Source organism: Musca autumnalis, unplaced genomic scaffold (genome assembly GCF_047663935.1).
Source record: "Musca autumnalis isolate F117 unplaced genomic scaffold, ASM4766393v1 scaffold_5, whole genome shotgun sequence".
NCBI lineage: Eukaryota > Metazoa > Arthropoda > Insecta > Diptera > Muscidae > Musca > Musca autumnalis.
In genome coordinates, this window is record NW_027412088.1 from 44,639,798 (window position 1) to 44,654,208 (window position 14,411).

Consider the following 14,411-nt stretch of genomic DNA (forward strand, 5'->3'; position numbering starts at 1 on the left):
GACGATTATATGTACCTGATTGACCGGAGGTAACGTCATCTCTTAACCACCATAGATTGGTGTCGGTGCGATGCAATGGATACCTTGGAAGGAAATGGTGAGTGAATTGCAGATCTAGCGTTGGCTAAAAAAATAGATAGCTTCACATTTTGCACCATTAACGAGGACGCACTAACCAGGATTACATGAGACTGTTTACCTGAGACATTCATCTTTGTACCTGGTCAAATGAATGACGTGGATTGGCAACCCGTCATTTCCCTTGGGTTGGACCATGTCTTCATCGACACCACTAAACAATCCGACTTCATAACCTCTGAACGCAGTACTTTCCTTAACTATGGGAAAGCCAAATGGCAATGATTCAGTGAATTCATCAACCAACTCTTTAGAGAACTGTCAAATCTCTCTGATGTTCGGGTAGTAGAGAGTCATTTCCTAGACATCATCACAGCACTATTTCACCTGACATATTCATATTTTTACCTGGTCTGACAAATGGCGTCACTTGGTACACCAGTAATTTTCCTTGGGGCGGACCAACTTCCTATCCTCATCTCCATAAATAGAACATCAGAACCTCTGAACGTCATATTTTCCTTAAACATGGGAAAGCCAGTTGGCAAGAATACAGCGAATTTAACAACCAACACTTCAGACAACTACCCAATTCCAGTAGATAAGTTAGTGAGCACAAGCGGAAGAGTGGCTAGAGCCTCAAAAAGCTGCAACACTGGAACCGGCAGGAGCAAATTTTTGACAACGGTTACGGTATTATCGAAACCTGGTAAAAAGTATGAAAGGACATTTGTAATGTTTATCGGTGTGGTTGTGACAAATCAGAAGAGCTGCGAGGATTATTTTAGCCGACAAATTATTGAGCACCCTGATAGCGGCCGGCCGAAGAGATAACAACTCTCTGGTTTGCGATCTTTTTCAGTCGAGGAGGAACCACCACAATTTACGATAGGTGATGTTGCAGATGTTGAAAGCCACCGTGGTCCAATGGTAAACATATATGTCTTGCTCTCAGATGGTCTGCGATTCAATACCTGAGAAGAACATTCGGCGGTGGTAAGTCCCTTCAGTTTATTGCTGCCTTGTATTTTCTTAATATTTCAGCCATGAAAAACTTTTCTATAAGAGGTATAGTAAGACTAGCCGCTCGGACTCGGCAATAAAAAAGTAGGTCTCATATCATTGACCCAATATGAATCCGTTTCTCATTAATATGACAGAAATCATCCTTGCCCCTTTTGGGATGTTGAGGGAACATATGTATTTTGCAGAAGCAAAATCATCCAAAGCTCTTAAACCTGACTTAATATCAATGGTAATGTTAAAGCAGGTGGATGAAACAGGAGTCGAGTATCTGAACAAGATCTCTCAACTTACCTTTAGCCGCACTAATAGTTCCCGAAATCTTGAAAATGGGCAGGGTGGTCTCTTTACTGGAACTTTTGTCACCAGTAGCAAAGACACTTGAGGCGTTAGTCATCCCCAGCATCAGGGCGTGTTATTCAGTTGCGGATCATCAACACGAATTCCGAAAGCAGTATATTATTGCAACAGCACTGCACGCCATTTCTTAACATATTAGCCGAGATCTCACAGACTATGTCACAGAATGTTGATGGTAGCATTGGACCTAATCAGCTAAGCAACACTGTTCGGACGACGGAAATGAAGCTCCCACTGAATGTACATGTATATGGGCCGACCAATATCTACCCCAAAGTCTTGGGGGTCATATTCGAGGACTTATATGTACATGTAGTTCGCGCATGCCACAGCTGTCTACGATAAAATGAGAAGTAGGATCAATATTCTCAATTGCCTAACAGGCAACACTTGAGAAGCAGATAATGAAACCTTTTTAACACTATACAATACTATAGTTCGGCATGTGGTATACTTTGCGACGCCAGTATGGTTTGCCAATGTGATAAACAATGGAAAGCTTGCAAACTTGCCCAATGACGCCCTGATAACAGCAACAGGGTGTCTCCTCATGTCTACTGAGGACCATTTACATGAGGAGAATAAGACTCACCGGCGTCGGTACAACAGAATATTTTCGATGCACAATATCTGCTTGGATGCTATAGTCGAAACCATTCAAATCACCATCTAGTGGATAGGTAGGCCCCAGGTATGTCGGAAAAGATCTTCACGATCTAGAGAGGGAGGTCCAAAGATACAAAGAGGCAGGTTTATATGTCGCCGAAGCTACCGTGTGAATACCGTCCTTGAATATCAACCACCATCAGTGGCAGCAGAAGAACAACAGCTGCCAAGACAAGGGAGAGTGGTTTGGCGCATCTGAGTTCCAGTTGGTGTAGCCGCCCCAATTCTTACTGGACCAGGATTGATGGTACGACGCAGAACATCTATCTAGCGTGCAACACTATTCCGCATGGTACGCTGCACATTTTCAACTGCCCAGCCAAACCAACTCACCTAACTCCATTCCCATTATGTACCAATCCTGTTCAGGTAGCGTTTTTCTGACCTTGGATTTGGAAACAGAGCCGAATCAATAAAAAAAAACATATTATTCGGCCAAGAGTTAATGTATTAATCGGCTTTGCCAAAATAAGTATATCCTCAGCTTGTGAAATAGACAAAAGAAGCAAACCCGTTATGGTGTGTGTTTTTTTCGGGAAAAATTGTTATTCCCTACAGCATGCTATGGAGGGTGTATTAAGTTCCTTTTTCAGTTTGTAAGGCATTGAAGTAATCATTTGCGGCCATATATGAGAATGGACACAGACATTTTGTGAAGATGCGTATTTTGTCTGCAGTCAGGTCAAGTTCGAAGATGGACTATATCGGTCCGCGTTTTGGAAAAGCAGTAAAATAACGGTACCGTCCGATTTCAGGTATTTTAGAGTTTTTAGCTAGATTGGTGACCGAATTATATATAACTTGATACTTAGAATTCTTAGTGGTCAAAAAAAATATTATGGACCAAGGTCCAAGTTTTGGAATAATTTTCGTATAACGGTACCGCCCGATTTTATTTTGAAGTTTTTGTCGAAACTTTCAGCCCAAATTGAATGTAATTTTACATTTATGTTTGAATGTGGTAGAAAAAAACTCTCAATCAAACAGTTTTGACATAGGTCCACGTTTTGAAGTAACCCCCATATAACGGTACTTCCCGATTTCAGGTATTTTGGAGGGTTTTGCTACATTTTCTGACCGAAATAGCTATAAGTTGGTATTTAGTGTTTCCCCTGGCAAAAAAAGCTTCTTCATCAAAAATTGTGGACTTACGCCCGCCCATATTACGGTTCCGCCCGATTTCAGGGATTTGGAAGCTTGTATCGATATGTTCAGTCCAAATGTAGTGTAATTTGGAACATAAAGGATAAAGTGGTCAAAAAACCTCCAAAATAAACCAAACATAGGTCAACGTTTTGGAATAGCCCCAAAGGTACCGCACGATTTCAGTGATTTTGAAGTTTTAATCGGCTTTACCGCCTAAATTGGATGTAAATTGGCATTTATTGTTAAAGGTGGTCGAAAAAACTTTCAACCAAAAACGTTGGACATAGGTTTAGAATAGCCGCCCGACTTCAGATATTTTCAGAGAATTCGCCAACCGACGCTTCAGAGAACTGCACTGGTTGTCCTCACATATCCATCTTTTTACTTGTTCTGGGGAATGAGGTCACTTGACAAGCCCGTCTTTTTCCTTGGGACGGGCCATTTCCCTATCCTCATCTCCATCAATAGAAGTTTTGATCGAAATTTTCAGACCAGATTGAATATGATTTGGATTCAAAGAGGCCAAGCCGATTTTCGGTATTTTCAAGAATTAAACTACATTTTTGGCTGTCACCGTGGTGCAATGGTATACATACCCGCCTTGCACGCTGAAGGTCGTGGGTTCGATTATCCGGCCAGTCAACATCAAATTTTCAACGGTGGTAAAATACCCTCAGTAATGTTGGTCACATTTCCAGAGTATATCAGCGATGTAAAACTTCTCTACAAGTGGTGTCTAAAGACACGCCGTTCGGACTCGGCGATAAACAGTAGGTCCCATATCATTGATCTAATATGAATCGGGGTGCACTCAATGATATGAGAGAAGTCTCCCTTGTCCGGTATGGGATGTTTGTGGAACAAGTATTATTATAACTACATTTTTTGACGGAACTACCTGTAATTAGACATTTCAGGTGCCTAGTGGCCACAAAACGAAACCAAAATTGTCAGCATAGGTTCATTTTTTGGTATAGCCCCCATATAAGGGTATCTTCCGATTTTACGTATTTTGAAATTCATTGTTTGACCGAGTTACCTGTCATTTGGGATTTGATATTCCCAGTGTTCACAAAACTTCTCTACCAAAATTTTTCAACATAAGTCCATGCTTTAGTTAGCCCCAACGTGACGGTACCTCCCGATTTTTTATACCCTACACCACTATGTGGGGAGGGTATTATAAGTTGGTTTTGGCCAAAAAGTTTGTAACGCATCGAAATAATGGTCGTAGACCCATACTTATATATATCAAAATGAATGTCTCGACGAGCTGAGTCGATCTGGCTATGTGTGTCCGTCCGTCAGTCCGTGCGTCCGTCCGTCTGTCCGTCTGTCCATCTAATCCTTGTAATCACGCTACAGGCCGCAATTTTGATCGGATCGTCACGAAATTTTGGATGTTGATGGGGGTCCCGGAGGGGAAGAAGCCTATTGATTTTGGTGATGGTCTGATAATATTTAGGGGTCGGAAAGGGCAAAAAACTTAGGTGGATAAAAAGACAACGTTTTTTTCCAAAGCCAATATCTCAGCTTCTATATGGAGTATACCAAAAGCAAAACCTGACAATGAAAGCAGAAAATATCACCTTTCTAATGATGTAAAGTAGGTGCTCGTAGGTGATCAAACAACGAAGATATCGCAATAGTAGCAAATAAAACCCCAATTTTCATTTTTGCGATTTTAAATATATTGACGAATATCACAGCTTTGGTTGGGGACTTTCCAAAAGCAAAGTCTGACTCTGAAAGTAGAAGATCCCGTCTTAACAATGATGTAAACTAGGTCGGCGTAGGTAACCAAATAACGGAGTTATCGCAATAGTCGGTAATACATCCCATTTTCCTATTTTTTTGGAAATCACGCTACAGGTCGCAATTTTGATCGAATCGTCACGAAAGTTTGAGGGTTAATGGGGGTCTCATAGATGAAGAAGCCTATTGATTTTGGTGATGGTCGGATAATTATTAGGGGTCGGACTGGGCAAACACTTATTTGGAGAAAAGTCAACATTTTATTTTAAAGCCAATATCTCTGTTTCTTTAAGAGGTACATCAAAAGCAAGACCTGGCAAGGAAAGTAGAAAATATCACCTTTACAACGATGTAAAGTAGGTTGTCGTAGGTGGTCAAATAACAGAGATATGGCAATAGCCGACAATGCATCCCATTTTCCGATTTTTTTGTAATCACGCTACAGGTCGCAATTTTGATCGGATCGTCACGAAATTTTGGGGGTTAACGGGGGTCCCAAAGAGAAAGGAGACTATTGATTTTGATGGTGGTCGGATAATATTCAGGGGTCTGAATGGGCAAACACTTATTTGGGGAAAGGTCAACGTTTTATTTCAAAGCCAATATCTCTGTTTCTTTAAGAGGTATATCTAAAGCAAAACCTGGCAAGGAAAGTAGAAAATATCACCTTTACAACGATGTAAAGCAGGTTGTCGTAGGTGGTCAAATAGCAGAGATATGGCAATAGTAGATAATGCATCCCATTTTCCGATTTTTTTATAATCACGCTACAGATCGCTATTTTGATCAGATCGTCACGAATTTTTTGAGAGTTGATGCGGGTCCCGCACAGGAAGAAGCCTATTTAGTTTTTTGATGGTCGGATAATATTCAGGAGTCGGACTAAGCGAAAAGCTTATGTGGAGAAAAGTCAACGTTTTTTTATGCGAATATCTCCGCTTCTGGTTGGAGTATTCCAAAAGGAATACCCGTCAATGGAAGAAGAAAATATCTCGTTTATATTGATGCAAAGTATGTTGGCGTAAGTGAGCAAACCGAGATATTGCAAAATTCAGTAATATACAAAATATTTCCATTTTTTGTAATCATGTTACAAGTTGGAATTTTGATCGGATAGTGACGAAATTTTTGGCGGTAGATGGGGCCCCACAGAGGAAGAAGCCTATTGATTTTGGTGATAGTCGGATAATATGTAGGGGTCGGAATGGGGAAAAACTCATTTGGAGACAAATTCAAAGTTTTATTCTTTGTGAATATATCGGCTTCTAGTAGGGGTATTCCAATGGCAAAGCCTGTAAATGGAAGAAGAAAATATTACTTTTACATTGGTGTAAAGCAGGTTGGCGAAGGTGGTCAAACAAGGGAGATACCACAATAGTCGGTAATGCATCCAATTCTTCCATTTTTTGCAATCAAGCTACAGGTCGTAATTTTAATCGGATGGTCACGAAATTTTGGTTGCTTATGGGGGTCCCAGAGAGAAAGAGACATATTATTTTTGGTGGTAGTCGGATTATATTCCCTAAAAGAAATGTTTACCAGTGAAAAGCTTATGCACATGGGGTAGTGGTGTAGGGTATCACATGGTCGGCCCCGTCCCGACTGTAGCCTTTGCTCACTTGTTTAACATAAATATAGGCACAGGTTCCACGCAAATCAACATTGAAGGCCAATATTTTTTGCCAAGTCTAAAAACATTTCATTTTATCCAAATGCATTTAAATTGTACAATAACAACCACTATTCGCGAGTTATAAAGGGGTAAACCTTGGCTTCAACGATGTTAAATTTTCAATAATATTGCCCAGGTACGTTCGTAACAGAAAGTAACCCAGCAAAATGTTCGATACCAAAGATGTCATTCAATCATGGGTGAAAGTGATCTGGCATGTCATCTTTTTAGCATCTTCATCGATGAATTTTATATGAGCGTAGACTCCAAAAGATGCTATTCATTTTTGGATCCAAAGCATGTCATTTACACCAATGCTTTGACATGTAATTTTTACCAATGATTTGGCATGTCATTTCCACCAATGATTTGGCATGTCATTTTCACCAACCCTTGACAATGACATTATCATTTAACAACGTTGGTTGTGATTTCGAGTCTTATATATTTAGAAAAATGTGTATAAACAAGTAAAAAAGTATCAGTCGGCTTTGCCGACAGAGATATACCCTCAGCCTGAATATATTGAAACTTTTTTTTTCCCAAAAAACGTATGTATTTAGGGGGTTTTAAAAATTTTGGGCGTTTGAACCGACAAAAATGTTGATTATGATTAAAGATCAAACGTTTTGCGGAGGAGATACAAAAAGGAATGGATCGACATTGACCATTATGGAAGTGGATCTCCAGCCACTACATATGGTGCCATAGGGGGTTTTTACACCCTTCGGGCTGTTTGCTCAAGAAGTATGGACTTGCCCCTGAAACAACTTTTACCATCGCAATTGAGGCAGCGAATGCAAGTTGCTTCAACAAAAATCAAAGTGATTCGAAAGCAGGTCTTAAAGTGAACATGTATCCGAAATTTTGTGTGGGAGGTACCGGATGGAGTGGACAAATATAGTCCATATTTGAACCTGATCTATATCTGGTAGATATATTAGGATGTGTAAAGTATGGTCCAATTCGGCCACTCTCTTCAAGAGTTATCGTACGCACAATTTTTCCGAACATTTTTGAACTTTTGTGGGGGAGGTACCTGAAGAAGTGGACTGATATGGCTTATCTTCGAACTTAAACTATGTTTGGACAAAATATTACTAAGGCCAAACTTTGGACCGAATTGGCAGACCTGTTCGAGAGTTATTTTTCCCTCCAACTTCCTCACACGGTGCCATAGGGGTTTTTTGCAACTTTCAGGCTATTTTCTCAGGAAGTATGGACTTGCCCCTGATGAAACTTATACCGTCGTATGGGGGGCAGTGAATACAAGTAGCTAAAGTAAAAATCAAAGCGATTCGAGAGATGGTCCTAAACTGAACTTTTCCAAATTTTTGTATGGGAGGTACCCGACGGAGTGGACCGATTGAGTCCATATTAACACCTGATCTAAGTCTGGTACACGCTCCACGATGGGCAAAGTATGGACCAAATCGGTTACTCCCTTCAAGAGTTATCGTGCGCACAAGTTTTCCGAACATTTCCGAACTTTTGTGGGGGAGGTACCGGAAGGAGTGGACCGATATAGCTCATCTTCGAACTTAAACTAAGTTTGGGCAAAATATTACGAAAGCCAAAATTTGAACCGAATCGGTTCATCCGTTCGAGAGTTATCGTGCGCTCCAGCCAGCCAGACAGACAGACAGACAGACGGACGGACATTGCTCAATCGACTCCAAATTGTCTGAAACACATTTCGTCCAAACATACTTGGGGTCTAAAACCATTATTTCGATGAGGCACATTTTGCCCGTATGAAAGTGTATATACCCTTCATAGCCTAAAGGCTGAGGGTATAAAAACACAAAATTAATCTCTATTGGATCGATGGAATGGGTTCAAATGCTGATGAAAAGATCGGATCTTTCACGACTTCTTTAGCATGGGTTTAAATGTTGATGAAACTATCAGATCTTTCACCACTCCCTTTGCATGGGTTCAAATGCTTATGGAAAGATCGGATCTTTCACGACTTCCTTCGAAGGAAGTCATTACATAAGATGCAATGAAATCAGGTCATCGCATAGAACCCCTTCCATCAAATTTTGCTGGGACTAATTACTATATTTCAGTTCAGAATATTTCACGGAGGAGGGTATAAAAAGTTCGGTCAATTACAAAGCTGCGCACGAACAACATGTATCGGAGTCATTGTGTCAATTCCAAGCCAATATTTAAGGACCATGTACAAGGTACAGGGGAAGGCTTCTCTTCATATCAAATAGTATGATTCGATTTTAGCTCAATAATGTTGAACCTCCTCCTTATATCAGAGTCCGAACTGTGTTTCACACATATGGTTAAATTAAAAAAATAACGTGGCTAACAGATCACTTGCCAGAGCTTCAATTTATCCACATTTTGCGTGCAATGCGAATAAGCTAAGCCATTGATTGGATCAATTATTTTACATCAATTATTTAGCACAAAAAACCTGAATAGTTGAATGCGGGAATTCAATAGATCACACATACCTCGAACTAATGTGATCTTAACTTGAATATATTTATATGACAAAATTTACAAAAACAACAACAACTATTTCAATACAATTTAACACTTACCTAAATTTAATATGGGCATCATTTAATTTATTACCATCCTCTGCCAGTGGTAAACCTTTGGCTTTAACCAGCAATATCGTGACTACTGAACTCCAGATTTGTGACTTTAAACGTTTAGATGATTCAGCCAATTTTGAATTTCGCTGGAAGTGCTGTAATGAGATGAAAAAAAATAACAACAACAAAGATATCAATTATAATAAAGTTCCATTCCGGCTTATCTAACAATTAGCAAGATATAACAATTGCCTTTCTATTAAAGCTTCTTCATGCACCAAACCACAACATTTCAAGTTCATAGACAATAGTGTGGGCTTAGTCAGCTAAGCTAAAGTAAATTATAATATCCAAAAATACAAACAATCAATTTGTTTTATTTCCCCCATCCATCTATCTATCCATCCATACTAACATCACAAAATTCTTCCAATTCGTTGTGTAAATTTTCCGTCCATTGTTGTTGAGTTTTACGCCAACGTTTCATCAATGCAATTTTATTAGCCAAACATTTACTGCCATTGATATTAAAGGTATAGTTTTTCATGATTTTGATTTAATTTCCGCTTTCAAAATATCGACAACATTTCAAAATGCACCGCGACTGACTTGTTAGAGGAGAGTTTGTTTACAAATCGCAATACTTTGCCCTGCTCTATGAGTTCCAATGAAACAACGACGACTAAGTGAAGTTTAAATGTGCTTTATTGGTTGTGTACTTTGTGGCTAGTCTTAGTTGAGGGAGAGCTAGTAAATATGCAAAAGTTTTGAAAAATTTACACTGAGAGAAAATTAAGATCACTTACATATATTTTCTAAAGCTCCTTGAAAATATTTTTAAATGTTTGTTTTTTCCACACAAATGTTTACATGATTATTTTTGAGTAATTTCTCAAAATGTATTTTTTTGCTTTTTTTGTGATCACGAAGTGAAAATCTTTCAGTGTACTTAAGACCACAGCCTTCATTGTAACTTTGAGTTTTGCGCTTATCATCAGTCAGTCACTCAGTCAATAGAGCAGGGAAAGTAAACTGAGTCATACATATCGTGGTTGTGTGTGGTACGGTTTAAGCTCTAATAAGTGAATTAACTCAATGTTTGTTAGTATCACTTTGTAATGTTGGTTGTGTGGTTTTGGCCAAAGCTTTTGTTTTATCAGAGTAACACATAAATATAGAAGGCTAAAATTTAAAATTAACTAAAAAGCTCAGCTTGATTTGACAGTTATTATTTTATTTGTTGATCAGTGAAGCTCTTGTTGTTAATGTTGGCAATGCCATATGCCTTAAAAAATCCGTTGTATTGAACTCTTAATTGTAGTTTAGCAATTAATTCAGTATATATAGGCTAGGGGCATAGTCAGATTGCCGTAAGAAATACACCTGAAGAGCACCCTCACCAAGTGCGAAACATCTTGTGTAGTGGTTTGTGATTTCAGTTTTTCTGACTTTATTATATCCTACACCACTATGTGGTAAGGGGTATTATGTCTTAGTGCATTTGTATGTAACATACAAAAGGAAGCGAGATAGACCCATAGTTCCTTCTAGGGATATACATAGAATCACTTTCTGAGTCGATTTATGCATGTCCGTCCGTCCGTCCGTTCGCAACATACAGGTCGCATTTGTTGAACGATTTCGCTGAAAATTGGGGAATACCATTTTCTTAGCCTTCGGAAGATCAAGTTCGAAGATGGGCTATATCGGTCCAAGTTTTGGTATAGCCCCCATATAACGGTACCTCCCGATTTAAGGTATTTTAAGGATCTTAGCCGCATTTGTTGCCCAAACCAGCTGAAATTTTACATTTGAGGTTCCCAATGGCCGCGAAATTGCTCCAAATTGTCAAGATAGGTCCACGGTTCGGTATAGTCCCCATATAACGATACCTCCCGATTTAAGGTATTTTATATATCTTAGCCACATTTTTTGCCCAAACTAGCTGAAATTTTACATTTGAGGTTCTCAATGGCCACGAAATTGCTCCACTAAAAATTGTCAAGATAGGTCCACGGTTCGGTATAGTCCCCATATAACGATACCTTCCGATTTAAGGTATTTTAGGGATCTTAGCCACATTTTTTGCTTGAACTAGCTGAAATTTTACATATGTGGTTCCCAGTGGCCACGAAATTTCGCCACTTAAAATTGTTAAGATAGGTACATGTTTTTTGTAGCCCCCATATAACGGTACCTCCCGATTTTAGGTATTTTAACGATTTTCCCCAAATATGGCTCCAGTTTGCTATTTGGAGTTTAATGAGTTCAAAAAAATTACTTTAATGTTTGTTTTGGGTTATTAAAAAACTTCTCCACCAAGAATTATGGACATACATATGTCCACGTTTTGATATAGCCCCGAATTTTGGTATAGCTTCCATATTAAAGTACCGCTAGATTTTAGGCACTCTGCAGTTTTTATATACTTTCTTTTCCTACTGGTTTTTCATTTGCAATAGCCTATTGATATTTAGCTCGTCTCTGGTGCAAACTTTTAGGGTTCTATCTCAATCATTGCTGAGGCTAGAGTAATTACAACAGACAGACGGACATGGCTAGATCGTCTTAGAATTTTATGAAGAATATATTTACCTTGCCGACCACCTCAGCCTGTGTGAACTCATAACCCAACTTAGGTTTTTATGCAAAGAAAATGTGACCTCGCCCACTTTTTTCAATTTTCAATTTTATTCTTTTCTGAAAAAAAAACTACTGAAATGTTTTTTCTGAAACTGTCATGGAATGTGCAGGTATGGTAAAATAGGCTACATAATTTGTTGAATTTCGAAAGGGGCGGGGTACTTCCCCTCTATCCTATTTCTTTAAAAATGCTATATTTACAATAATTACGAATATATCGGTCTGGAAATTAATTTGCGAGACTATTGTGGTTGTGTCTCCTCCCTTACCTACTTATTTGGGAACCAAAAACTTGGTCACGCCCACTTTTTAAAATATGTTACATCTACAAAACTACTGAACCGATTTTCTTGAAATTGGCAGGGAATGTACAGGGAGGGTACCCGAAACAGGCTACATATCGTCACCATAAATGCCCGAAGACGTAACCCACATGAAAATCGAAATTCGCTTTTTGATGGAATCTGATACATAAAGCCAAAATACATGCTCTGGCAAAATTTGAAGCTTCTTTGTTCAAAAATAACGATCTTATTCAAGAAATGACATTTTAGAAAATGGGATAATATTCCAGATGTTGTTGTAATAACGGATCCGAGCGTTTTCGCGGTTTCAGTTTCATTACTTACTCCCATTCGTATATGATTAATAATACTCCAAATATTCACCCGCATAAGCTAATTATTTTATAATTAGCAGTTTTTTGTTTCTCCTGTAAAGTTTTTGTTTTGTGGGTTACGTCTTCCGGCGCGGTACCTCCACTCTGCGATATTAAAAAACGCTATATTTGCAAATATTACGAATGTATCGGTTTAAAAATTCACGAATTAATCTACAAGCCCGGTACTTCCGCCATGATAAACTAAAACATATAAGTCTCAATAAACGGGAGAATTCGACTTAAGCATTTTTTTTTTTAACTTTTATAATTAGATCGTTTTAGGATAAAGACAGGGGACATGGACGATAATAAAGCCTAAATAGCATCAATGGGTGAAACAATCCGACAATGTCCGTAAGAGAAAAGAAAGGTTGCAGAAAAAGTCTACAAGTGGTGTCTGTAGGTCCCATATCACTGAGCTGATATGAATCGGGGTGCACTCATTGATATGAGGGAAGTCTCCCTTGTCCGGTATGGGCTGTTTGTGGAATAATTATTATAATGTTTTGTACCCCTGGCTAAAACTTTCAAAATTTCGAAAATCCGTGGCTATATGTAGACCTATACCGACAAATTTCTGGTGGAAAGTTTAATACTTCCAAGGAGTACTAAATACCAAATTTCAGCAATTTCGGGGAGATACTGAGGCAACAAACCTCAAAATATCAATAATAATATAAAGACGCGGATCTACACAGACAAATCTCAACGAAAACTAAATACCAAATTTCAGTCATTTCGGTGGTATATTGAAGCTAAAACCCTGAAAATACCGAAAATCGGGAAGTTCCGCTCTATGGGGTCTATATGGAGACGTGGACCTATGTCGACAATCTTTGGTTGGAACATTTTATACCCCTAACGAAGACTAAAACCTTCAGAATACCGAAAATCGGGAGGTATCGCTTTCAACTCCTATCCTAGGGGTAATAGAAACTTCAATACCAAATTATAAATCTCTATATTTAAAAGTGCGAGCTGTATCTTGATTTAATTCGATAGACGGACGGACGGACAGACGGGCATTGCTATTTCGACTTAGAATTTTATGCTGATCAACAATATATATACTTTATAGGGTCTCTGACGAATATTTTGATGTGTTACAAACGGATTGACAAATTTAATTATATCCTCTATATTATGGTGGAGGGTGTAAAGGCGCCATATAAATAACAAGTAAAAAAGTATGAAGGAGATCCAAAGTTTGGACAAAATTGGTTGCGCCGTTCAAGATATATCGTGCATACCATTTTAGTGAAATTTTTGAATATGGGGGGAAATACCTGACGTTGTAGACCGGTAGACCATCTTCGAACTGAAACTAAGTTTGGACAAAATATGACGAAGGCCAAATTTTGAATCAAATCGATTGATCAGTTCGAGAGTTATCATGCTCTTCAGCCACTACATATGTTGCCATAGGGGGTTTTTACACCTTTCGCGCTGTTTTCTCAATGAATATGGACTTGCCCTTGAAAAACTTTTACCGTCGTAATTGGGGCAGTGAATGCAAGTTGCATCAACAAAAATTTAAAGTGATTCGGAATCAGGTCTTAAAGCGAACTTATACGAAACTGTGTGGGAGGTACCCGAAGGAGTGGACAAATATAGTCCATATTCGAACTTCATCTATCTACCAGATGATATATTAGAATGTGTAAAGTGTGGACCAAATCGGATACTCCCTTTCCGAACATTTTTAGACTTTTGTGGGGGAGGTGCCTGAAGTAGTGGAAGTTTGGACAAAATATTACGATGGCTAAATTTTGGACCTAATCGACAGATCCGTTCGAGAGTTATCTTGCGCTCCAACAACTACACACGGGGTCATAGGGGCTTTTTG

At 38.8% G+C, this 14,411-nt stretch overlaps 1 protein-coding gene across 8 annotated transcripts in view; it reads right to left on the minus strand.

Annotated features, from left to right (window-relative positions):
- The window catches only part of Mctp (multiple C2 domain and transmembrane region protein), a 194,765-nt gene that overhangs the window by 11,116 nt on the left and 169,238 nt on the right, over positions 1 to 14,411 (minus strand). For 6 of the 8 annotated variants that reach the window (XM_073957467.1, XM_073957468.1, XM_073957466.1 and 3 more), the window contains exon 7: positions 9,265 to 9,416. In XM_073957467.1, the coding sequence (XP_073813568.1) occupies positions 9,265 to 9,416 (152 nt within the window). Of the gene's footprint in view, positions 1 to 9,264; positions 9,417 to 9,676; positions 10,339 to 14,411 lie in introns of those variants that run through there. The other 2 variants (XM_073957470.1, XM_073957469.1) reach the window with 2 other exon arrangements.